The 25,828-nt window shown below is 43.6% G+C and overlaps 1 protein-coding gene across 1 annotated transcript in view; it reads right to left on the bottom strand.

The window, feature by feature from the left end:
• The window catches only part of LOC126163053 (probable ubiquitin carboxyl-terminal hydrolase FAF-X), a 331,505-nt gene that overhangs the window by 112,034 nt on the left and 193,643 nt on the right, over positions 1 to 25,828 (bottom strand). The window contains exons 25-27 of the mRNA XM_049919945.1: positions 19,500 to 19,649; positions 4,891 to 5,098; positions 29 to 252 (exon numbers count right to left, since the gene is read on the bottom strand). Coding sequence (XP_049775902.1) covers positions 29 to 252; positions 4,891 to 5,098; positions 19,500 to 19,649 — 582 coding nt within the window. The remainder of the gene's footprint in view (positions 1 to 28; positions 253 to 4,890; positions 5,099 to 19,499; positions 19,650 to 25,828) is intronic.

The raw sequence follows: 25,828 nt of genomic DNA, 5'->3' as shown, positions 1-25,828 counted from the left end.
TAAATAATCAGGTAAGCTGCTTTTCTACCTCGCCTTCCAGCCTCTCTTCTCCACTGAAGTCTTCATTCAGGTCAATGGCTGCACCTTCTGATGCCAAAATCCCTACACGGATACTCTGTACCATATAAAGCTGTTGTAATACAGAGTTCATGTAGCAGGTAGCACCAGCATTTTTGAGACCCACAAACCCCTTTGGTGGCCTTGGTCCAACGGGAGGAAGGTAATCCCATTCCACTAACGGTTCATCACGCTCTGGAAATAAACATGTTATAAAGTAGGTTTCATAATTTTGGAATACATTCACTCCAGTTTTTAACATCCAGGCCCACTGGAAAAATATACCTGTCCCACAACAAAAATACAAATAAATAAGCAGCAGCAGCACAGACTGATGAAGATGAAGTTGATTACAGTAAACTGTAATGAAGACATTACAAAATAAACAAACATGACAGAAGCAAAGGAAACATCATGTATTCTCATACCATCATATTTTCCCAAAGGTTTTTTCATTACATGGATGGCTCCATAGTTATTTGTTTTAAAAGTGCTAAAGCCACTCAGACAACCCTTACCTTTTTTCCCCTTCCAATGCCTTGGGTCCCTTTAGATGTCAGACATACAGCAAAATACAGCCCAAATGCAAAACTGCAGGGAAGATACTGCCCAGTCTTCACTGATATGTGATGTGTTCACAAACTAGTCAGAAGACAATTTCCTATATCATGCCATTCTATTAGCCACATATTTCCTGCACCACTGATGGTAAATCACTATGATGAATTCCCATAACACACAGCCCCATCCAGGGCTTTTTAACAGCACTATAATGTTCTCTGTCTTGTCTTTGAACACTTACCATCACACAATGAAGTGAAAATCATTACCAGTCATTTACTGTTTTAAATTCCTTGTCCATCTTCATTACCACTATATTCCTAACCACAGTAATCAGTTTTGAAGGTACAAGGGGGACTTCAAAAAGTAAGTTTGACATTATTATGGTAGGTCAAGTAACTTATTTACTGTTGCAGTGCACTTCAAGCTGACATAGCTACATGACACTATTTTTCAAGAAGGTAACCAACTCTCTGTAAACAACTGTCTGAACATTCTACCAACTGTTCAATTCCTTGAAGATAGAAATCTTCTCCTTGGTCACGAGGACATTTGAGAACTGCCATGTGAACAGGGCTCATCCCCTGAAAATCTGCCACTGCCAAGGGTCCATTCCTTGATTTTCTGGACATTGCCGTGTGGTTGATGTCGATGACCTTCCTTTCTGATCAGCATCACCAACGTCGTCGTGTGACCTTGGCCAAATTGTTGTCACCATTTCACTAAGACTGGACACAACATTGCATTTAGTCCATTCGCCACCAGAATTTCACACGGAATCTGTTCGCAATTTGGACGTTTTGCTCAAAAGAATGATGTTCTCCTGTGTACATGAAATTTGGAGTATGTTTCCAGTTGCTGCACCATTTCAACTTTTAACAGCACCACAGGAGAACCATGCCTGTAGGGAACGCAGAACATGTACTCTCCTCCCACTCGCAATGCACTGCTCTTGTCGCGCAATGATCTTACAGAGGGACAACATGCATAATTGGCTTTTTGAAGTCCACTCATATAGCATAAGGCCTACACCTATTGATTACTTTCTACACCAATCCTATGACTGATATATACTGCAGCCTGTGAGAACAATGGTATTGCCTACAAATTCTGTTGAAGTTTCTGTGCAAAATAATACATGGGCATGACAATCAACCAATTATCCTCTTGAATGAGTGGTTATCATTGTAGATTGTCAAAGGTAATGTTAACTATTCAACTGCAAAGTGTGGTGTTCATGACATCAATGTCAAATTTAACAAATGCTTCCACTATGCTACCAGGAAGTGGCAGGTGAAGGGGAGTGCACAGCAGATGTTCCACATTGTGGATATTTACTTTGGTCAACCCAGACTAAATAAAATTGTTTCCAAGTATAATACATCTCTGGAATATTCGCCTGAAAGACTTTATAACAATTCATACAGTTAAGAAACTATATGCATTAACATTAAAAAAGGTCATCCTCATGTAACTGGAGGGTGAGGGTGAGGGTGTTCTAAGGTTATATGCATACCATACAGGTAAAGTAAGAGATGACAATGTTACAGTAATTTTCATAAAATACCAATACCATCCTCATCATACCGATTACCAGTAGTATAACATAAAATTATAAGAACATAAGTAAACGTAATGGAAACTGACTTTTGAGGTGTTGCAAGAATGCACAAAACACACACCAAATTCCACAAAAGCAGAAGCTCTCTGGAGAATAACAGGAAAGATTAAAAGTTTGCAAATGGCTTACAATAGGGGAGGGGGCCTGATTGGAGTAGGAGAAATAATATGAAGAACGGAAGGGTAACAAGCTATGTCCTCTTGACATCATCAGCATGGGCACTGACTTGGTTGATCCATTGATCCAGATGGAGAAGGCAATCAGTTACTAATATTTAGACTCAATTTTGTAAGAAACCATTAACATTATGTGAGAAAGGTATCCCAATTTCATATAATAATAATAATAATAATAATAATAATAATAACAACAAAAACAACAACACAAATTAAAAGTTTCGGAAGCTTTTACTGTAGCTACTCAAGTGCAAGTTCAACTGACTAAGTAGGATGACAGGACTGAATGAATCAGACTGAAAGTAAGATGACTAAGTGACAATAAGCAACACCTAGTGGGCTACGGACTATTTTGAGGATACAATGCAACTTCAGTAAAGCATTAGACAGTCCAAACTGCTAAATTACAAGGTTAATGAGAAGATCTTGTGGCTTGAAAGGGAAAAAATGTTTTCAAGTAGCAATACTTTCTTTTTTTTATATACAAAGGCCTTTTTTAGGTCACACACTTCAGTGTTTTTCACTGTGTAGCTTCTATGTCTAAAGGGTGAATTTGGAATGTCTATGAAACATTTGCCAAGAGCTGCTATAATACTTCCATTCATTCATCATTTTCTAGCATGAATTATCCTAGATTGTGGAATATGATAAAGTCCACATGTGCAACATCTAGTTAACAGGTTGGCTGTTCCAACAATTCATATTCCAAATCCTTCAGTTTTTTATTATTTGTGAACCATCTTTGTCCTGATGAGATGTGACTTCCCTCCTGCCCCCCCCCCCCCCCCCCCCCCTACAATCCACACATATACCTACATTTTTTCCCATCTTGTTTGCCTTTGCAAGGCAATCAGTAACACTCATTGCAGGAAACAATGGCCACAGCCTTCCTAATAAATGAAATCTACTTCACTTTTTCTTCACTGTACTTCAGTTTACTGCTCCAACTGCCATTGCTGTTGAATCATTTGATTAAGAACCATTTAGTAGGGTTGTAGACTCAGTTGAGCCTCTGCCCACATAACAAACCTTACCCGATAATTGCAGCATCACATCTCCAAATCTAATGCCCTTAGCATCGTCCAATTTTGTTCACCTACATTCCATTATCTTCATTTTATTTTTGTTGATATTGGTCTTATAAGCTCTTTTCAAGACACTAGATATTCCGTGCCCTGATCTTCAAAGTCGTCTTCTGTCTGCCAGAATTACAATGTCATCTGCAAACGTCAAAGATATATCTCTCCTTGGCTTCCTTTAATGCTTGCTCAAAGTATAGAAAAAATCCCATACCCTTCTCCAATACTCCCTCCCTTTCGTGTCTGTTGACTCTTAGAACTGCAGTCTGGTTTCTGTACAACTCCATGTATTTTATTGTTGATAACTTCAGAATTTCAAAGAGTTTATTCCTATCAGCATAATCAGAAACTTTTTCTACCTCTACAAATGTCATAAATGTGTGTTACCCTTTTCCCAACGTATCTTCTAAGATGAGTTGTAGAGACAGTATTGTTTAACATGTTCCAATACTTCTGAGGAATCAAACTGATTCTCCCCAAGTTAGTTTCTACTAGTCCTTTAACTCTTCTCTGCTTATGGTGACTTGTTCAACTCTTACTTATACCTCTCCAGTATACTGTTCCAAAATTCATTCTCAGCAATGATCAAATGTCTGTGAAACACACTACAACAGGTATACAAACAGATGTCATCAATTTACGAATAATCATAGCCACCTTCGCTTTATGTGGCAATTCTTCCTACACTCTGAAGTATCATGTTGGATGAACTGCAGATATGATGCTACTTAACGAATATAAAACTTCTCTCCCTGCTATTCGTATGATGGGAGTCAGTAATTCATACAACTCTTAAGTTAGCAATTATGTTTAGCTGCATTTAAAAACATGCTGAAGTATGACTACACACATAATTAATTGTTTCAACACTTGGAAGAATGAATTTAAAGACACTCTTTCAAGTAGTTACATAACTATAGCTATCAGCAAAATATGACATTTCCAGATAGAGAATAAAATCAAGGTAAACTCTCATTACTTTAAACTGATTGATGATGATGATGATGAAGTCCCATACTCCTTGACAGAGCGTAGGGGAACAATGCGGGAGACCCGCACCGCCGTACTAGGCAAGGTCTTGGTGGAGGTGGTTTACCATTGCCTTCCTCCGATCGTAATGGGGGATGAATGATGATGATGAAGACGACAACAATAACACCCAGTCATCTCGAGGCAGGGAAAATCCCTGACCCCGCCGGGAATCGAACCCGGGACCCTGTGCTCGGGAAGCGAGAACGCTACCGCTAGACTACGAGCAGCGGAAACTGATTATATTTATCAAAACTCCTTAAAGCAAACACAAAATGCCTTCTCTCTCTCTCTCTCTCTCTCTCTCTCTCTCTCTCTCTCTCTTTTTGTGCAAGATCAAATACAAAATAATACTGACTTGACTTACCCGAGTAGAACATTTCTGTGAGCATCTCCACAAGTAACTTCATGTTTGGAACACAAGCTATGCAAAGAGCCACAAGCAAATCAAAGGCTGCATTTGTTGTCAGTGGTGTTGAACATACAGGTATTGCCTGGTCTGCACACAGCTCCCCTGTCTTCTGCAGGTGAAGCATTAAATGTGATGCTGGAAAAACAAAATCTTCAACCAGTTCCTGTAAGAAAGCAAACAGAGTACATACAGCTCAGTATCTGAATGAACATAACTCTTATTTTTGTAAATAAATGGGCGAAATTAGCTCACAAAAGAGAGGATAGAAAAAGTGGTAAAGTGATCTGCTTTAAGTATTTTCTTTAAATTAGATGTAGAAAATGCTAATTTTAGTAAAATTTACAATATTTTTTAGAACAGTTCCTCAGGGTAGTATGTTAAGAGCAATATTGTTCTTGATGGACAACAATAACTTCCTGGTCAGCATCAGAAAAGTGATTTTTTTTGTTTTGATTGCCAAAGATTTTGATTTTTTTTTAAACAGTTACACAGAATGCTTCATGCTATAAAGACATTGTGTAGTAAAATTAGGACAATAATTGTTAGTAATGATTAATTTTCACATATATGTATTACAGTGAAGTTTTTAGAATTATGTAGCAGCTCATACAGAGGAAGAGTCACATTTAACTAGACGTAATGTAATTTGAAGTACACTTCAAGATGGTAATTATTTCACAAAGCACTGCACAACAAGCACAATATGAATTAAAGGAAAAAAGCAAGCCTATTGATGTTTAAAAAAATCCATTCACTTATTCAGTTCACTTCTTAAGTGTAAATTTCTGTACACACAACAGCATTCCATTATTATGACCAGTATACAAAGAAAGCTTGCTGTGTCTAAAATTTTTCACAACAAACTCTCCAGCATAGCAAAGTAATATGGTTTGAAAAATGCCAAGACCATTTTTTATGCCAAAGCTAAATGCTTTTCTGCATTTGGGGAAGGGTCTCTTGAAAATTATATAGACAATTTTGCTTTTCAGGAATATTAATATTATGATTTTCCCGTGAATATCACAAGTCACCAGCACCAGAGCGTGACAACTTAATGAAAGCAATGTTTAGTGTTAATGTTCTGCAAAGTTTGTTTTCCTGTCTTGAGAGAGAGAGAAGCAGTAATGAAAATGAATGCTTTACAAGCTACACACTTTTGTCACTGCTATGAATGGTGTGACTCAACAGTGTGCAGACTGCCTTTACCATTTGTGGAGAGGAACAGGTAGTATGGAATCTCACTTAGGACAGTGCCGATAAGGTAAGGCTTGCTACAAATCACATATTAGCAATCAGCAACAGTCAAGCCCTCAAAGGTAAGTATCAGTAGAGCAGAGAGAATAGAACTCCACACTTTGCAGAGAGATGAGGTTTCAGTTCTGTTTCCCACTGAAAAGAGAAATGCCACAATTTGTGAGGATACAGAATTTTTGCATGATTAAATTCGGGATTTTTTCCCCTCTTATGTTGAAGATGGGAAGTTTTTTGTACTGTCTGCATGAACTAAGTGGCACCGGGGCACTGGCTGATAGGAGAGATGGTAGCTCCCACTGGCCACTCCAATGAGTTCCAACATAGTTTGTACAGACTGGACCTTTGCTGACATATATAAATGAATCAATGGGTCATTTCTTAACATTATGTTAAAGAGTATGTTTTAAATAAAGTGTAGGTTTACATTTTTTGATGTGATGATATGTGTCAGTACAAATATTTTTTTTGTGTTGTTTTATCAGTTTGTTCGAGTACCCCTTGGATGGCGTGCGGCAGCTGGAGTTTTGTCAGCAGGCATCTTTACATCAGAGCATGTCATGGACTGCTGATAGGGCCTCTCTGAGTAAGTGACGTAGCGAATCACAAAACACGACTATATATTAAAAAAATGGATAGATCAAATTTCACAGCAGTAGCTGCTAGTTTGTTTTAGTTCAATTCTGATATCCACTCTGATAACATATTGTACATGTTAACATTATTAACCATGAAACCGCCATGAACCATGGACCTTGCTGAAGGTGTTTCCTGAAGAGGGGCAGCAGCCTTTTCAATAGTTACAGGGCAATAGACTGGATGATTGATGATCTGGCTTTATAACATTAACCAAAAAAGCCTTGCTGTGCTGACACTGAACTGCCATGAACCATGGACCTTGCTGAAGGTGGTTCCTGAAGAGGGGCAGCAGCCTTTTCAATAGTTACAGAGCAATAGCCTGGATGATTGACTGATCTGGCTTTGTAATATTAACCAAAACAGCCTTGCTGTGCTGACACAGAACAGCTGAAAGCAAGGAGAAACTACAGCCGTAATTTTTCCTGAGGGCATGCAGCTCCACTGTATGGTTAAATGATGGTGTCTTCTTGGGTAAAATATTCTGAAGGTAAAATAGTCCCTCATTTATATCTCAGGGTGGGGACTATTCAGGAGGATGTCATCATCAGGAGAAACAAATCTGATATTCTATGGATGGGAGTGTGGAATGTCAGATCTCTTAATGGGGCAGGAAGGTTAGAAAATTTAAAAAGGGAAATGGATAGGTTAAAGTTATATATAGTGGGAGTTAGTGAAGTTAGGTGGCAGGAGGAACAGGACTTCTGGTCAGGTGAATAGAGAGTTATGAATACAAAATCAAATAGGGGTACTGCAGGAGTAGGTTTAATAATAAATAAAAAATATGAACACAGATAAGCTACTATGACCAGCAAAGGGAATGCATTATTGAAGCCAATACAGATTCAAAGCCCACACTGTAGATGTTCCGCCTGCTTTGTCTATCTCTTCATTTGATGTCCTCAGTGTCGACATACCGCGCTGCTACACTGGCTGAAAAATGGGTTGTGAATTCCAACACTGACTACTGCAAATAATGTAGCCGACAGATGCTACATCTACATCTACATCTACATTTATACCCCGCAAGCCACCCAACGGTGTGTGGTGGAGGGTACTTTACATACCACTGTCATTACCTCCCTTTTCTGTTCCAGTCGCTTATGGTTCGCGGGAAGAACGACTGTCTGAAAGCCTCCGTGCGCACCCGAATCTATCTAATTTTACATTTGTGATCTCCTCTGGAGGTATAAGTAGGGGGAAGCAATATATTCGATACCTCATCCAGAAACGCACCCTCTCGAAAGCTGGCGAGCAAGCTACACCACGATGCAGAGCGCCTCTCTTGCAGAGTCTGCCACTTGAGTTTGCTAAACATCTCCGTAACGTTATCACGGTTACCAAATAACCCTGTGACGAAACGCACCGCTCTTCTTTGGATCTTCTCTCTCTCTTCCGTCAACCCGATCTGGTACGGATCCCACACTGATGAGCAATACTCAAGTATAGGTCGAACGAGTGTTTTGTAAGCCACCTCCTTTGTTGATGGACTACATTTGCTAAGGACTCTCCCAATGAATCTCAACCTGGTACCCGCCTTACCAACAATTAATTTTACATGATCATTCCAATTCAAATCGTTCCGCACGCATACTCCCAGATATTTTACAGAATTAACTGGTACCAGTGTTTGTTCTGCTATCATATAATCATACAATAAAGGATCCTTCTTTCTATGTATTCGCAATACATTACATTTGTCTATGTTAAGGGTCAGTTGCCACTCCCTGCACCAAGTGCCTATCCGCTGCAGATCTTCCTGCATTTCGCTACAATTTTCTAATGCTGCAACTTCTCTGTATACTACAGCATCATCCGCGAAAAGCCGCATGGAACTTCCGACACTATCTACTAGGTCATTTATATATATTGTGAAAAGCAATGGTCCCATAACACTCCCCTGTGGCACGCCAGAGGTTACCTTAACGTCTGTAGACGTCTCTCCATTGATAACAGCATGCTGTGTTCTGTTTGCTAAAAATTCTTCAATCCAGCCACACAGCTGGTCTGATATTCCGTAGGCTCTTACTTTGTTTATCATGCGACAGTGTGAAACTGTATCGAACGCCTTCCGGAAGTCAAGGAAAATCGCATCTACCTGGGAGCCTGCATCTAATATTTTCTGGGTCTCATGAACAAATAAAGCGAGTTGGGTCTCACACGATCGTTGTTTCCGGAATCCATGTTGATTCCTACAGAGTAGATTCTGGGTTTCCGAAAACGACATGATACTCGAGCACAAAACATGTTCCAAAATTCTACAACAGATTGATGTCAGAGATATAGGTTTATAGTTTTGCGCATCTGCTCGACGACCCTTCTTGAAGACGGACTACCTGTGCTCTTTTCCAATCATTTGGAACCTTCCACTCCTCTAGAGACTTGCGGTACGTGGCTGTTAGAAGGGGGGCAAGTTCTTTCGCGTACTCTGTGTAGAATTGAATTGGTATCCCATCAGGTCCAGTGGACTTTCCTCTGTTGAGTGATTCCAGTTGCTTTTCTATTCCTTGGACACTTATTTCAATGTCAGCCATTTTTTCGTTTGAGCGAGGATTTAGAGAAGGAACTGCAGTGCGATCTTCCTCTGTGAAACAGATTTGGAAAAAGGTGTTTAGTATTTCAGCTTTACGTGTGTCATCCCCTGTTTCAATGCCATCATCATCCCGGAGTGTCTGGATATACTGTTTTGAGCCACTTACTGATTTAACGTAAGACCAGAACTTCCTAGGATTTTCTGTCAAGTCGGTACATAGAATTTTACTTTCGAATTCACTGAACGCTTCACGCATAGCCCTCCTTACGCTAACTTTGACATCGTTTAGCTTCTGTTTGTCTGAGAGGTTTTGGCTGCGTTTAAACTTGGAGTGAAGCTCTCTCTGCTTTCGCTGTAGTTTCCTAACTTTGTTGTTGAACCACGGTGGGTTTTTTTCCGTCCCTCATAGTTTTACTCGGCACGTACCTGTCTAAAACGCATTTTACGATTGCCTTGAACTTTTTCCATAAACGCTCAACATTGTCAATGTCGGAACAGAAATTTTCGTTTTGATCTGTTATGTAGTCTGAAATCTGCCTTCTATTACTCTTGCTAAACAGATAAACCTTCCTCCCTTCTTTTATATTCCTATTAACTTCCATATTCAGGGATGCTGCAACGGCCTTATGATCACTGATTCCCTGTTCCTGCACTTACAGAGTCGAAAAGTTTGGGTCTGTTTGTTATCAGTAGGTCCAAGATGTTATCTCCACGAGTTGGTTCTCTGTTTAATTGCCCGAGATAATTTTCGGATAGTGCACTCAGTATAATGTCACTCGATGCTCTGTCCCTACCACCCGTCCTAAACATCTGAGTGTCCCAGTCTATATCTGGTAAATTGAAATCTCCGCCTAAGACTATAACATGCTGAGAAAATTTATGTGAAATGTATTCCAAATTTTCTCTCAGTTGTTCTGCCACTGATGCTGCTGAGTCGGGAGGTCGGTAAAAGGAGCCAATTATTAACCTAGCTCGGTTGTTGAGTGTAACCTCCACCCATAATAATTCACAGGAACTATCCACTTCTACTTCACTACAGGATAAACTACTACTAACAGCGACAAACACGCCACCACCGGTCGCATGCAATCTATCCTTTCTAAACACCGCCTGTGCCTTTGTAAAAATTTCGGCAGAATTTAACTCTGGCTTCAGCCAGCTTTCTGTACCTATAACGATTTCTGCTTCGGTGCTTTCTATCAGTGCTTGAAGTTCCGGTACTTTACCAATGCAGCTTCGACAGTTTACAATTACAATACCGATTGCTACTTGGTCCCCGCATTTCCTGGCTTTGCCCCGCACCCTTCGAGGCTGTTGCCCTTTCTGTACTTGCCCGAGGCCGCCTAACCTAAAAAACCACCCAGTCCACGCCACACAACCCCTGCTACCCATGTAGCCGCTTGCTGCGTGTAGTGGACTCCTGACCTATCCAGCGGAACCCGAAACCTCATCACCCTACGGCGCAAGTCGAGGAATCTGCAGCCCACACAGTCGCAGAACCGTCTCAGCCTCTGATTCAGACCCTCCACTCGGCTCTGTACCAAAGGTCCACAGTCATTCCTGTCGACGATGCTGCAGATGGGGAGCTCTGCTTTCATCCTGCTAGCAAGACTGGCAGTCTTCACCAAATCAGATAGCCGCCGGAAGCCAGAGAAGATTTCCTCCTATCCATAGCGACACACATAATTGGTGCCGACATGAGCGACCACCTGCAGATGGGTGCACCCTGTACCCTTCACGGCATCCGGAAGGACCTTTTCCACATCTGGAATGACTCCCCCCCGGTATGCACACGGAGTGCACATTGGTTTTCTTCCCCTCTCTTGCTGCCATATCCCTAAGGGGCCCCATTACGTGCCTGATGTTGGAGCTCCCAACTACCAGTAAGCCCACCCTCTGCGACCACCCGGATCTTGCAGACTGAGGGGCAACCTCTGGAACAGGACAAACAGCCATGTCCGGCCGAAGATCAGTATCAGCCTGAGACAGCACCTGAAACCAGTTCGTCAGACAAACTGGAGAGGCCTTCCGTTGAGCCCTCCGGAATGTCTTTCGCCCCCTGCCACACCTCGAGACGACCTCCCACTCTACCACAGGTGAGGGATCAGCCTCAATGAGGGCAGTATCCCGGGCAGCCACAGTCGTAGCCCGATCGGGGGATGCATGGGACGAGCTGGCCGTCCCTGACAAACCTCCATCCGGACCCCCACAGTGATGCCCATTGGCGACAGCCTCAAGCTGTGTGACCTAAGCCAACACTGCCTGAAGCTGGGAGCGAAGGGATGCCAACTCAGACTGCATCCAAACACAGCAGTTGCAGTCCCTATCCATGCTAAAAACTGTTGTTCAAAGAACGTCTCAACTAATCTACAGAGAGCACAAACAAATCGACACAAAATTTAAACGGTTATTAAAATACAAGATTGCCTAGTATATGCAGTAATGCTGCTACTTGCGCACTGCTGACACACTGCTCGGTGGCGGAAGGAGACTACGCGATTTTACACTATTCAGGTACTAAAACGCAATGCTACAGCTCTCAAATACTATAATACGCCCGAAATTTATGAATTAAACAATGCAAGTACCAAAAACACGCAAAGAAATTAAGAATTAAACTATATAACAAATAAGTGAGCTAGGAGTATACGACTTTCTGCTGGCAGCTGCTCATCTAACGGCGGCAGGGAGCACACTCATTTGCGTTTCACTGTCTTTTACTTTCACTTTTCACAACCTCCCATTTACACATGTAATATGGCCAGTGCACAATTGTTTAACTTTCCATAATCATCATTAATAGTTAGCAGGTGAACATCAACATGCTGTTGAACGTCTACGAGCAGTAAAAACCTAACCACAAAGTTCACAGTTCTTGAAGAATAGAAAGGTATGTATGGAAAAAGACAATGTCATTATTTTTACACTCGGCCTATTGGTGTAACACTTGTTTCACTGTTAAGTTGATACATTGTTGCTGTTCTAGCTAACACAGGTTCCTCCTCTGAAACTCAGCCATGTGAGACCAAAATTTGGGCCCTTATATATCATCACAATAATAGGTACTGAAACTGCACATTATTTAAAGTTAATTTACAGAAATTAAAATTAAAACTAAATCATTCAATTAACGGATACACCGAAAAACTGCGTCATTTTATCAGTTTCTTCTACTACTAGGGTTAAGCTGAATTATTTGTTTAAAGGATGAAATTAACATATATGGTTACGTAAACAATACTTTTGACAAAACTTAATTACTTTGGAATTAATGAAGGGCTGGTTTTGCTAACATATTTCCAACTAGTGCCAAATAGATACTTAAAGAATACTACCATTTCGTCTTCCAAATGTTTACAATTATTACAGAATTTATATGCCAACAATAGAATTTAAGAGACTGGAATTCAATAGTAGGAAAAAGGAAGATAAGGACAAATAGTAGGCGAATATGGACTGGTGGAAAGGAATGAAAGAGTAAACCATGTGGTAGAATTTTTACAGAGAGCATAATTTAATACTAGCTAACACTTGGTTTAAGAATCATGAGAGAAGACTGAATATGTGGAAGAGACCTGGGGACACTGGAATATTTCAGATTGTTTATACAATGATCAGACAGAGATTTACGAACCAGATTTTAAATTTTAAGACATTTCCAGGGGCAGATGTGGACTCTGACCACAATTTATTGGCCATGAATTGCAGATTAAAACTAAAGGAACTGCAAAACAGCAGGAAATTAAGGAGATCAGACCTGGATAAACTGAAAGAACCAGAGGTTGTAGAGGGTTCCAGGGGGAGCATTATGGAACGACTGACAAGAACTGGAGAAAGGAATTCTAGTAACACGGTTCACGTTTTCCGTCGCACTTCACTTCACACAGTGTAGACCAGGAACTGTCTCCTAGGCATGCCCGATGTGAACTCGCTGGGCACGGCCAGTGCTGCCCGAGTTGTAGTAGTAGTTGTTGTTGTTGTTGTTGTTGTTCCGCTGGCAGAGGTCGCGGCCTAATTCTCGCGTGCCCTCTGGTCGACGGGACTCTACTTGCGGCAACTACCGTCCGTGATGTGCTGTGCTGATGTGCGCCTCCCGCGATCTTTCTGGTGGCTACTGCACTCCTCCTCCTTTGGGGGGTGAAGCCACTGTGATCCACTGCGTCGGACGGTGGAGCGTTGTGCAGGAGCAATGACCACCACATCCATCGGAAGGCTGGAGTCGAGGGGATCTGCTAACCCTCGAGCCGGAACCTTCGAATACGGCTGGAAGTGACCCACACGAGGCGGCCCCCGTCGTCCCACCACAGGAGCCCGGGACAGAACGGGAGACAAGCCATCTAACTCCGGATCCTGGGCCACCTCGGGAGGGGCAAGACTCAGTGACGGGGATGATGGCAAGGGACGACCACAGGTGGACCAGCCTCCGGAGAAACTGGGCCTGCTCTCGCTGGGGCATCTCTTAACGATGGCGATGCCGGTGCTGGAGTTACTGGAGGCTGCCAAGGCTGAGAACCATCGCAGTGTGGCAGAGTCACACGGGGGAGGGGCAGTAGCGTCCCCTGAGAAACCAACACGGGTGCCGGCAATGGGGAAGCCGGTGCCCGAGGGGTCAGAGGGTGGGTGCCCAAATGAGGACGTAGCTGATTTTGGTGACGACGTACCTCCCGGTCCCCCGCCTGCAAGGTATAGAGCCGGCACCCATTTCGGCGCAGGACCACCACCGGTATCCAACGTGGATTGCGACCAAACCCACGTGCCCAGACCGACATACCTGGTGGAAAGCCGGGTACTCCGTTTTGTGAAGATGGGTGAGGACAAGGCTGGAGGAGGTGCAGCAGAGTCTTCGGTTGGCGCCTGTGGAGGAACTCTGCGGGGCTGCGTTCTCCCATCGGTGTGGTCCGGTATGCCATCAGGAAAAACATCAACGCCTCCTCCGCAGGAAATAAGTGCACATACTTTTTCATCTGCGTCTTGAATGTGTGCACCATGTGCTCAGCTTCCCCATTCAATTGTGGATGAAAGGGGGGAGAGCAAATGTGACGAATACTGAAGCGCCTACAAAAATCCTGGAAGGTCTGCGAAATAAACTGAGGTCCATTGTCCGAGACCAAGGTGACTGGCAAACCCTCCACAGAAAATATTTTTGCCAGTGCCTGGATTGCAACTTCTGAAGTGGTTGAGGAGCAGCGAAACACATAGGGGAATCGGGAATAAGCATCAATGAATGACTATGAGCCCGCAAAATCGATGTGAACACGTTCCCATGCCTGGGTTGGAGGAGGCCATGGAGAGAACGCTGACCTGAGAGAGACCTGTTGGCTCGCACACTGGGAACAGGCGGCCACCAAGTGCTCAATTTTTCTGTCAATACTGGGCCAGTACACATGTCTGCGAGCCAAGGTTTTAGTACGGAAAACACCCCAGTGCCCCTCATGTAATAACGTGAGGACTTCCCTTCGCAAACTTGCAGGAACAACCACGCGAGGAGCTGAATCATCGGTAGCCAGAAGGAGAACTCCTTCCAAGACGGAGAGGCAGTCTCGTAGAACAAAGTAATTATGAAGAGGGTCAGAGGCCCGGGCTGGAGGTCGGGATGACCACCCCTGCTGAATGAGGCGAACTAATTGCCGGAGAACCGGGTCAGCTGCCGTTTCCCTGGCGACTCTAGAACTAGTGATCGGGAAGCCATCAACCGCTTGGCGGGACGCCACATCCAAATGCAAACACATAATCTCCTCTCGATCGAACTTAGGATCTTGGCCCACCGGAAGACGGGAAAGATCGTCGGCGTTCCCATGCTGTCCGGTAGGGCGAAAATGAATGTCATAATGGTACTTAGAAAGGAACAAGGCCCAGCACTGTAGTCTGTGGGCCACCCTATCCGGAATCTGAGAGGCGGGGCCAAATAACGATATTAACAGCTTATGGTCAGTGATTAACTGAAACTTCGTGCCATACAAGAAAGGGTGAAACTTGGTAACAGCGTACACAATGGCTAAAGCCTCTTTTTCCACCTGGGAGTAATGGGCCTGCGCGGGACTAAGAGTTTTAGACGCAAACGCCAATGGCTGCTCTGAACCATCCGCATTGGGATGGGCCAGGACCGCCCCCACCCCATACTGCGAAGCATCTGTAGCCAGGACCAACGGCTTATGGGGGTCAAAAGTAGCCAAACAAGGCGCTGACATGAGGCGGCCCTTCAACGAGGTGAACGCTCGCTCGCATGCAGGCGACCAATCAAAAGGAACACCCTTGCGCAGAAGGCAGTACAGGGGGCAGGCTACGGTGGAAGCCCTGGGAATGAATCGGTGGTAATAGGCAATCTTGCCTAAAACAGCTTGTAAATCCTTCAGCGAAGCGGGCTGCGGAAGGTCGACGATACCTTGGACCAAACTTCCTAGTGGCTGGACGCTGTGCCGAGAGATGGTGTAGCCCACATACTCAATGGACGGTTGGAAGACGTTTGACTTACGCAGGTTGCAACGCACGCCCACGGACCTGAATTTGAGAAAGAGGGTGCGAAGGTTTTGCAAGTGTCCTTCGTGCTGCGGCCTGTGACAATGATGTCATCTAGGTAATTAATACAATGAGGGATTGTCGACGTGACGTGCTCAAGATAACGCTGGAATATCGCCAGGGCACTGGATATTCCGAAGGCCAACCGCTGGTATTGGTAAAGGCCAAACGGGGTGTTGACGACCTCCAGCCGTTTGGAGTCCTCATCAAGTGGTATCTGATGATAAGCCTCCGAAAGATCGATTTTTGAAACATATTGGCCTCCCGCCACGGTGGAGAACAATGCGTCAGCATGAGGCAAAGGATAGGTGTCCACCACCAATTGGGAATTAATGGTGGCCTTGAAATCGCCACAAAGACGTAATTTTCCCGAGGGTTTCCTGACAATAACGAGGGACGAAGCCCACTCACTAGAAGAAATGGGAAGAATGACCCCTAGGGCTGTCAGCCGGTCTAGCTCTTCCTTTACCTGAGGGCGGAGAGCCAAGGGGATCTGCCTCGCGCGCAGAAAACGCAGGCGAGCCAACGCCTTCAACGTTAAGTGAGCTTCAAAGTCTGAAACTGTATGGTGTCAGTGATAGGAAAACCGAAAGCTTGAAAGGCATCCAAGCAAAAAAAGGTTAGCGGAGCTCGCATCACTGACAACAATAAAAGTAATAGGCCGAGTGACTGATTTGTAAGTCACGTCGGTAGTGAATTGACCCAGTAGGGGAATGAACCGTTTACCATAACAGCGTAGATGCCAGTAAACTGGCTAAAGGGGGGCGACCCAAGGTTGGAGTAAGTTTGTGCATGCAACAAAGAAACTGCCGCTCCCGTATCTACTTGCAGTTGTAATCGGCGCGACCGAACCAACACCTCGATAAAGAGTTTGTGTGCCGATGCGTTGGGAGCCTGGCCTGATGAAACTTCCTGAATGTCAACGACCACGTTGCTGAGCGGCAAACTTTAGCAATGTGCCCTTTTTTATTACATTTGCGACAAACGGCCCAATGTTGGTGGCACTCTGACCGATCATGACAGATATAGCACGACGCACAGGACGGTAACAGGGGCCGGTGGCTGGAACTTTGTTTACACGCCGTGTGGGAGCGGCTGTAACGGCCGGATTGTACTGCTCGCACGTCGTCCACGCTGGGCGCAGTGGACGCGGCCGCGCCGCCCTGAAACACCGCGACGTTGCACCACGCTTCCAACTGTTGACCAGCGGCGTGAGAGACTTCATACGATTGAGCAATGGACAGAACTTCCTCAAGGGAAGGGTCTTCTAACTACAGGGCCCGTTGCCGGACCTCCCTATCAGGGGCTGAACGAACAATGACGTCACGCACCATAACGTGGGCATACGACTCTCGCGACTGCTCCGTGACAAAATGACACTTGCGACTACGACCATGCATGGTAGCGGCCCACGCCCAGTAATACTGATGGGGCTGCTTCTTGCATTGATAGAACTCGACCCTAGCCACCACAACATGCATGCGGCGGTGATAATATGAAGACAGCAATGAACACATTGCGTCAAAAGACAACGACAAGGGTTCCTCCAACGGCGCTAGCTACCGCAAAACTTGATACAGCGAGGGAGATATCCAAGACAAGAAAAGAGCACGACTTACCTCCGCATCGGCAACATGAAACGCCTGAAAATGCTGCCGAAGGCGATGTTCATATGCATCCCAATCCTCCTCCATCTTGTCATACGGGAGGAGGGAACGGCGCTGGAGCAGACTGCGTGGAGAGCAACGCCAGAAGCACTTGTTTCATGGTGGCCATGAGCTCCATCTGCTGCTCCACCAAAACCCGCACTAAATCCTCCATGCCGTGGATGAGCTGCGAAACCGGAGCAACGACGCAACACGCGAAAGAACGACCCTACTCGTCACCAACACTGTAGTAACACGGTTCATGTTTACCGTCGCACTTCACATAGCATAGACCGGGAACTGTCTCCTAGGCATGCCCGATGTGAAATCGCTGGGCACGGCCCGTGCTGCCTGAGTTGTTGTTGTTGTTCCGCTGGCAGAGATTGCGGCCGAATTCTCGCGTGCCCTCTGGTGGATGGGACTCTACTTGCGGCAACTACCGTCCATGATGTGCTGTGGGTTTTAAGGGAGAGGGTAAGGAGTCATTCCAATCCCAGGATTCCCAGGATTGGAATGACTCCTTACCCTTACCCTTAAAACCCACATCCTTTCGTCTTTCCCTCTCCTTCCCTCTTTCCTGACGAAACAACCGTTGGTTGCGAAAGCTTGAAATTCTGTGTGTGTGTTTGTGTGTTTTTTATTGTGTCTATCTACCAGCGCTTTCCCATTTGGTAAGTCATGGAATCTTTGTTTTTAAGAGGTTAACTAAAAAGAGGATTCGCCTGCATCAAATTTCTGCAACTATGCAAGGGGCTACGGGATAGAGGCTATTTTTGTCAGTGAAGTCAATTCTAGCAGCAAACAACTAGAGGAGACTACTAGTATCAAGTAACCTTTTTCCTTAAAAGAAAAAGCATGGCATTTAAGAAGTCTTTCTTAGTTCCTCATTGTCATATTCAATCTGTGTCATTAGTTGACTAAAACTATATTCTATCTGGAGGAATTCTTTAAATCAAGAATTGTCAATTTTACATGCATCTTAAAAGTGAAAACCTGTTTAATTTCAGCTATGCCATATTATAGTTTTCACCTTGCTATTGCAAGTACTTGTACAACACAAAAATGGTCCAGTAATTTTCTGGTCTTCACTCCAGTGTAACTCAGCCAAATTTGTATCTAATGAAAGCCTCCATTTATAGAAAAACATGTTTACGTCCCCAGACATTTGTTAAGAAGGGATTTTATTGTATTTATTCAACAATAAAAAATAAAATGACTTGAACAGTATTTTTCACCACAAAATGAAAATGCAATAAATTTTCTAAGAAAGTTAATGAAAAGACTAAAATCAATCTATTTTAAAAATGGTTTAGCACATATCTTACATAACATTAATTATACAGACAATACGTAATAAGTGATGGTAAAGACAGAATGTAAATAGTAATGAAAGATCTCAGTCATTCTTAATATACCTCAAAAGTGTAACGCATCTTCGAAAATATCGTGAAACCACCAAAGACTTGCAATATGGGTAACATTCATAACTGACAATTAATCTTAAATGAGCACAATCTAGTTATTCTATACACAAAGAAAATTACATGAAAGGCATTTTGATTTATTTATTTACAGTGGAAATACTATTACAAGAAATATTTAATTTCGCAATGGAGGGATGTGTGGGGGACAAAAATTGCAAAGGGACAGGTAAGGTTCACATAGATGCAGTTGTTATGCACTCACGACAAAGCTTACAGAAGAGAGACTGGTGTAGAGAGCTGCATCAAACCAGTCTTTATACTTGAAACAGCAACATCAGCAGCGACAATGACAACAACACTCATGAGTCACAAATACATCTGTTACTTGCATAGCAAGTTTCTCAAGTCAAATACTAATATGTAAGGCAATTACTTAAACTTTAGAACTATCATTATTTAAAAGTAGAATGGTTTTCTCATCTTCGTGAAAAATGGAAGTGTGTCTTATTTCAGGGGCAGCCATGAGTAGAGTTGGAATAATGTTAATATTCAGCCTACCTTTATTAGGTTAATACTCTTCTTTTCTTCAGAGCCTATTTCATATTTCTTATCTGGTGGCATGAAAGATAACAATTCTTTTGCAATTCCAAGATGACCCTCCAAGACAGCTTCATCAACAAATGTCTCTCCAGTCTCCTTTACATTCTCCTGTTGAATTGAGTATGTTATTAGAAACAGATTTCAATAGCCATTTATCTTACACTATTCTAGACTATTACCAAAAGTAATACTTTTGTAATAATTATGATTTTTGTGTTCACTTCTTGAGATTCTTTGAGGATGCAACAGACCTGTGACAGTGAATCATCAGGTCATGGATAAAATGGCTTTCGGTTGAAGAACCCAAAACAATTGCCATCTAGCCAATGTGTTAGTAATACATTTGTGAGTATAGTATATGGACACACACATTTACTAATATCTCTTTAGCTGAGATTCTAGATTTAAGTCATTTGTGTGTGTGTGTGTGTGTGTGTGTGTGTGTGTATTTTTCGAAATTTTCCCGAATTTCTCCCCCCTTTAACGTGTTTTGGCGGCAACACAACCACCTAACCTTTATGCACATCGCTGTCTACCTACACAAGTTAACCACAGGATCAACATAGCCCAGCTCTAACCAACACTTTTTCGCCCTTTTTCACACCAGATCTCCAGTTGCTTTCTAGTTCACCTTTATCTCTCCCCATATATTTTTATTTTCATTTTTATTTCAGCCTCATGTTAAACTTTCCACCTTCTAATACCATGTCACCCTCACAACACCTCCACAATGACCCCATTAAGTTATGTTTACATTCCCTCCGCAAACATGCCTTCGCCCTAGCCAGATTACACTCCCATATTTTATTTTCTCAGGCTTGTCTGACATTTGGCATTATCCCCAAAGGCCTCACACTTAAAGTTCCCATCTCTGGCTGCAACCCTTCTTTCCATCAGTCCCTATACCAGTTCCAAACTGAACAATCCATTGCCCTCACCCACCTAATCCTTCACCTACACATCAACTCAGCCAATGAACACACCCGTCAACTCCTATCCTTAATAAAAGTCCTCAATCTTTCCTCTCCCACATCCACACCGGCTGTTCAGAGCATCCTCCTACAGGCCAACCGCAAATTAGAAGAGCATGCCACCCTCCACCTTAAAAAACTATCCAATCTCCTGGTTTCCCACCTCTGGTAAGGCAACTCACTCACCCTTCACAACCTTTCCAGCAAACCTCAACCTCTGAAGGCTGACCGTTTCATCGTCATTCTTCCAGCGGACAAGGGTTCCACGACAGTGGTACTTTATCGTTGGGAGTATGTGGCTGAGGGACTGCGTCAGCTTTCAGACAACACCACATACAAAGTTTGCCAAGGTAATCCCATTCCTGATGTCCAGGCGGAGCTTCAAGGAATCCTCAGAACCTTAGGCCCCCTACAAAACCTTTCACCTAACTCCATCAACCTCCTGACCCCACCGACACCCCGCACCCCTACCTTCTTCCTAAAATTCACAAACCCAATCATCCCGGCCGCCCCATTGTAGCTGGTTACCAAGCCCACACAGAACGGATCTCTGCCTACATAGATCAACCCATTACATGCAGTCTCCCATCCTTCATCAAAGACACCAACCACTATCTCGAACGCCTGGAATCCTTACCCAGTCTGTTACCCCCGGAAACCATCCTTGTAACTATTGATGCCACTTCCTTATACACAAATATTCCGCACGTCCAGGGCCTCGCTGCGATGGAGCACTTCCTTTCCCGCCGATCACCTGCCACCCTACCTAAAACCTCTTTCCTCATTACCTTTGCCAGCTTCATCCTGACCCACAACTTCTTCACTTTTGAAGGCCAGACCTACCAACAATTAAAGGCAACAGCCATAGGTACCAGAATGGCCCCCTTGTACGCCAACCTATTCATGGGTCACTTAGAGGAAGCCTTCTTGGTTACCCAGGCCTGCAAACCCAAAGTTTGGTACAGATTTATTGATGACATCTTCATGATCTGGACTCTCAGTGAAGAAGAACTCCAGAATTTCCTCTCCAACCTCAACTCCTTTGGTTCCATCAGATTCACCTGGTCCTACTCTAAATCCCATGCCACTTTCCTTGACATTGACCTCCATCTGTCCAATGGCCAGCTTCACACGTCCGTCCACATCAAACCCACCAACAAGCAACAGTACCTCCATTATGACAGCTGCCACCCATTCCACATCAAACGGTCCCTTCCCTACAGCCTAGGTCTTCGTGGCAAACGAATCTGCTCCAGTCCGGAATCCCTGAACCATTACACCAACAACCTGAAAACAGCTTTCGCGTCCCGCAACTACCCTCCCGACTTGGTACAGAAGCAAATAACCAGAGCCACTCCACCAAGAGTGTCTTTTCGCCGTCCACCTAACCTTCGTAACCTCTTAGTTCATCCCTATGAAATCCCCAAACCACCTTCCCTACCCTCTGGCTCCTACCCTTGTAACCGCCCCCAGTGTAAAACCTGTCCCATGCACCCTCCCACCACCACCTACGCCAGTCCTGTAACCCGGAAGGTGTACACGATCAAAGGCAGAGCCACGTGTGAAAGCACCCACGTGATTTACCAACTGACCTGCCTACACTTTGAAGCTTTCTATGTGGGAATGACCAGCAACAAACTGTCCATTCGCATGAATGGACACAGGCAGACAGTGTTTGTTGGTAATGAGAATCACCCTGTGGCTAAACATGCCTTGGTGCACAGCCAGCACATCTTGGCACAGTGTTACACCGTCCGGGTTATCTGGATACTTCCCACTAACACCAACCTGTCAGAACTCCGGAGATGGGAACTTGCCCTTCAGTATATCCTCTCTTCTCGTTATCTGCCAGGCCTCAACCTCCGCTAATTTTAAGTTGCCGCCACTCATACCTCACCTGTCTTTCAACATCATCTTTGCCTCTTTACTTCCGTCTCAACTGACATCTCTGCCCAAACTCTTTGCCTTTACAAATGTCTGCTTTCTGTGTGTGTGTGTGTGTGTGTGTGTGTGTGTGTGTGTGTGTGTGTGTGTGTGTGTGTGTGTATACCTGTCCTTTTTTCCCCCTAAGGTAAGTCTTTCCGCTCCCAGGATTGGAATGACTCCTTACCCTCTCCCTTAAAATCCACATCCTTTCGTCTTTCCCTCTCCTTCCCTCTTTCCTGATGAAGCAACCGTTTGTTGCGAAAGCTTGAATTTTGTGTGCATGTTTGTGTGTCTATCTACCTGCCAGCACTTTTGTTTCGTAAGTCTCATCATCTTTGTTTTTATATATATAACAAAAGCAAAACGAGGACAACGCAATGTAGTTGAATGATATCGGGTGATGCTGTGGGAATTAGATTAGGAAATGAGACACTTAAAGTAGTAAAGGAGTTTTGCTATTTGGGGAGCAAAATAACTGATGGTGGTCGAAGTAGAGCGGATATAAAATGTAGACTGGCAATGGCAAGGAAAGCGTTTCTGAAGAAGAGAAATTTGTTAACATCGAGTATAGATTTAAGTGTCAGGAAGTCATTTCTGAAAGTATTTGTATGGAGTGTAGCCATGTATGGAAGTAAAACATGGACGATAAATAGTTTGGACAAGAAGAGAATAGAAGCTTTTGAAATGTGGTGCTACAGAAGAATGCTGAAGATTAGATGGGTAGATCACGTAACTAATGAGGAGGTAATGAATAGAATAGGGGAGAAGAGGAGTTTGTGACACAACTTGACAAGAAGAAGGGACCAGTTGGTAGGACATGTTCTGAGGCATCAAGGGATCACAAATTTAGCATTGGAGGGCAGCGTGGAGGGTAAAAATCGTAGAGGGAGACCAAGAGATGAATACGCTAAGCAGATGCAGAAGGATGTAGCTTGCAGTAAGTACTGGGAGATGAAGAAGCTTGCACAGGATAGAGTAGCATGGAGAGCTGCATCAAACCAGTCTTACGACTGAAGACCACAACAACAACAACAACAACAACAACATGTAGACTGACTGATGGTGATTGAAGCTGTATCACAAAATAACTCATGAAGTTAGTTAAATTGCTAGATTTTTAATTTGCTATGGGAACAATACAAAAACAAAGACTGCAGTATGTGGAAAGCAACGTAATAGGATCACTGACTTTGAAACAGCTGTTAAATACAAAATGTCACAGGTAAATAAATGTAAATGTTGTGTAACTAGGGCCTCCCATCGGGTAGACCATTCGCCGGGTGCAAGTCTTTCGATTTGACGCCACGTCCGTGACTTGGGCGTCGATGGGGATGAAACAATGATTAGGACAACACAACACCCAGTCCCTGAGCGGAGAAAATGTCCGACCCAGCCGGGAATCGAACCCGGGCCCTTCAGGATTGACATTCTGTCGTGCTGATCACTCAGCTACCGGGGGCGGACACGTCACAGGTATTAATCCTGGAGGCCCTATTAATTCCAGAAAGAACTAAGTTCTTACACAGCAAGCAGCAAGAAGACTCTTGTTGCAAGTTTCAGTGTGTCCACGTAACACAGCCTCAATCGGTAATCCCAGGATAAGGAACCCCACTCCACCAAGTTCCAATGATACCTTTCAGCCAGATGAGCTGGTAGAGATCTAGGGCACCCTTTAACCCTCAAAAGGTGAAATCCCTCCTGAAGACAGAAGAACTCTTTACGAGTCAATGGCAAAGGATGTGGCTGGCAAGGGGTAACCACGATGTTAAAGATCAGCAGAATATTCCACGAAACAGCAGTTTCGTTTCACTTGAGACATGAATATGAAGCATACTTTTGTAAAAGATTCTGGTTTAGTCCCACATTCAGATCTCTAGGAGTGGACTGCAAAAGTCCCCGCTTCCAATAAAATAAAGACTATGAAGAACACAAAGAAAAGACAAATAGCAACATGTAATGTTCAAACATTTCTGGGATGCGGCAAGCTAGAGACCCTCAAGCTGGAAATGACAAGAATGTGAACAGACATACTACGAGTGAGCAAGATGACATGGACAGATGGCGCAGACTTTTCCAGTGGTGACTACAGAGGGCTGTATAGGAAAGTGACTCTGAGGAAGGGGATGGTAGTGGTACTTTGCAAGAAGCTCGGACATAGACTGTTACCAACAAATAGATGGAGGATTACAACTTGTACAATTGGACACAAAACATAACACATCAGCAATAATACAACTGTACATGCTGACACCAACTGTAAGATAAAAGGTGCTGAAAACATGGTCAAAGACCAAGACAACCTCATCATTCTGGAAGAATGGAAGCTTCAGTGAGCTCTGAGAAAGAAATGAACATGGAGATAGATTAGTAAAATCTGTACTGACCATTACCTAGTAATACGTAACAAGTGGTTTCAACACCATCTACGTGGAAGGTGTACATGGAAAGTCCCTAGAAACAGGAAGTGATGTCGGACCGACTTCATTCCAGTTAGACAAAGGTTCTGGAATCAAAGCATCCAGGCCCAGACATTGATAGTTAGCGTAACATAGGGACATGAAAATGCAATCTGACATTCAAAAACATTAAGATAAGGTCTGGGATCTGAACAAATTAACAAATGATCTGGTTAGGTCAACATACTAGGAACAAATTAATGTTGCTACAGTTACGAACACCACCACAAATGTTTAAGAAAAATGGGAGTTCTTGAAAACAATATCCTGTGAGCAGCAAACTAAGTAATAGCGAAACAGAAGGCAAAGCATAAAAACGAATGGCTTACAGAAAGCATAATAACAGAAATAAATTTAAGGCATAACCTGAAACAAGACAACACTTAGGAAGGACAAAGGCAATGCAGAGCACTGAGGAATGAAATCATCTGTGAGTCAAAAAAGGCTGAACAACAATACTAGGAGGACCACTGCAAAGAACTGAATGAAATGATCAAGGTAGGAAAGCTGGAATCTGCCTATAAATCAATTAAACAGTTCTTTGAAAATACACAAAGTGCAGTGGAGTACAAAATGAAGATGGAATAGTATTACATGAGCAGAAAGGCATAATAGAAAAGTGGAAACAATACCCTGAAAACTGTGTGCAGGGAATAATAAAGATCTGGAACTGAGAACAATGAGGAAATCGGTCCAGAAGGAAAGGAAGACTATATCTAGCACGAAGAGTTTGACCTTGTGGCCAGGCAGCTAAAACCTGGGAAAGCCACTGGAATTGAGGATATACCAGCAGAATTCAGCAAGGCTACTGGAGAACAGCTATATAAAGAACTTGTTCCATTTCATACAAGTTATTTACAGAAATGGGGAGCTCCCACTGGACTTTTAAATAATGTATCACTGTGCCAATACCAAATAAAGCATCTTCAAACAG

The sequence above is a fragment of the Schistocerca cancellata genome, chromosome 2 (assembly GCF_023864275.1).
Source record: "Schistocerca cancellata isolate TAMUIC-IGC-003103 chromosome 2, iqSchCanc2.1, whole genome shotgun sequence".
NCBI classification, from domain to species: Eukaryota; Metazoa; Arthropoda; class Insecta; order Orthoptera; family Acrididae; genus Schistocerca; species Schistocerca cancellata.
Note: the sequence above shows the minus strand (reverse complement) of the source record. Positions and strands in the feature narration are given on the sequence as shown.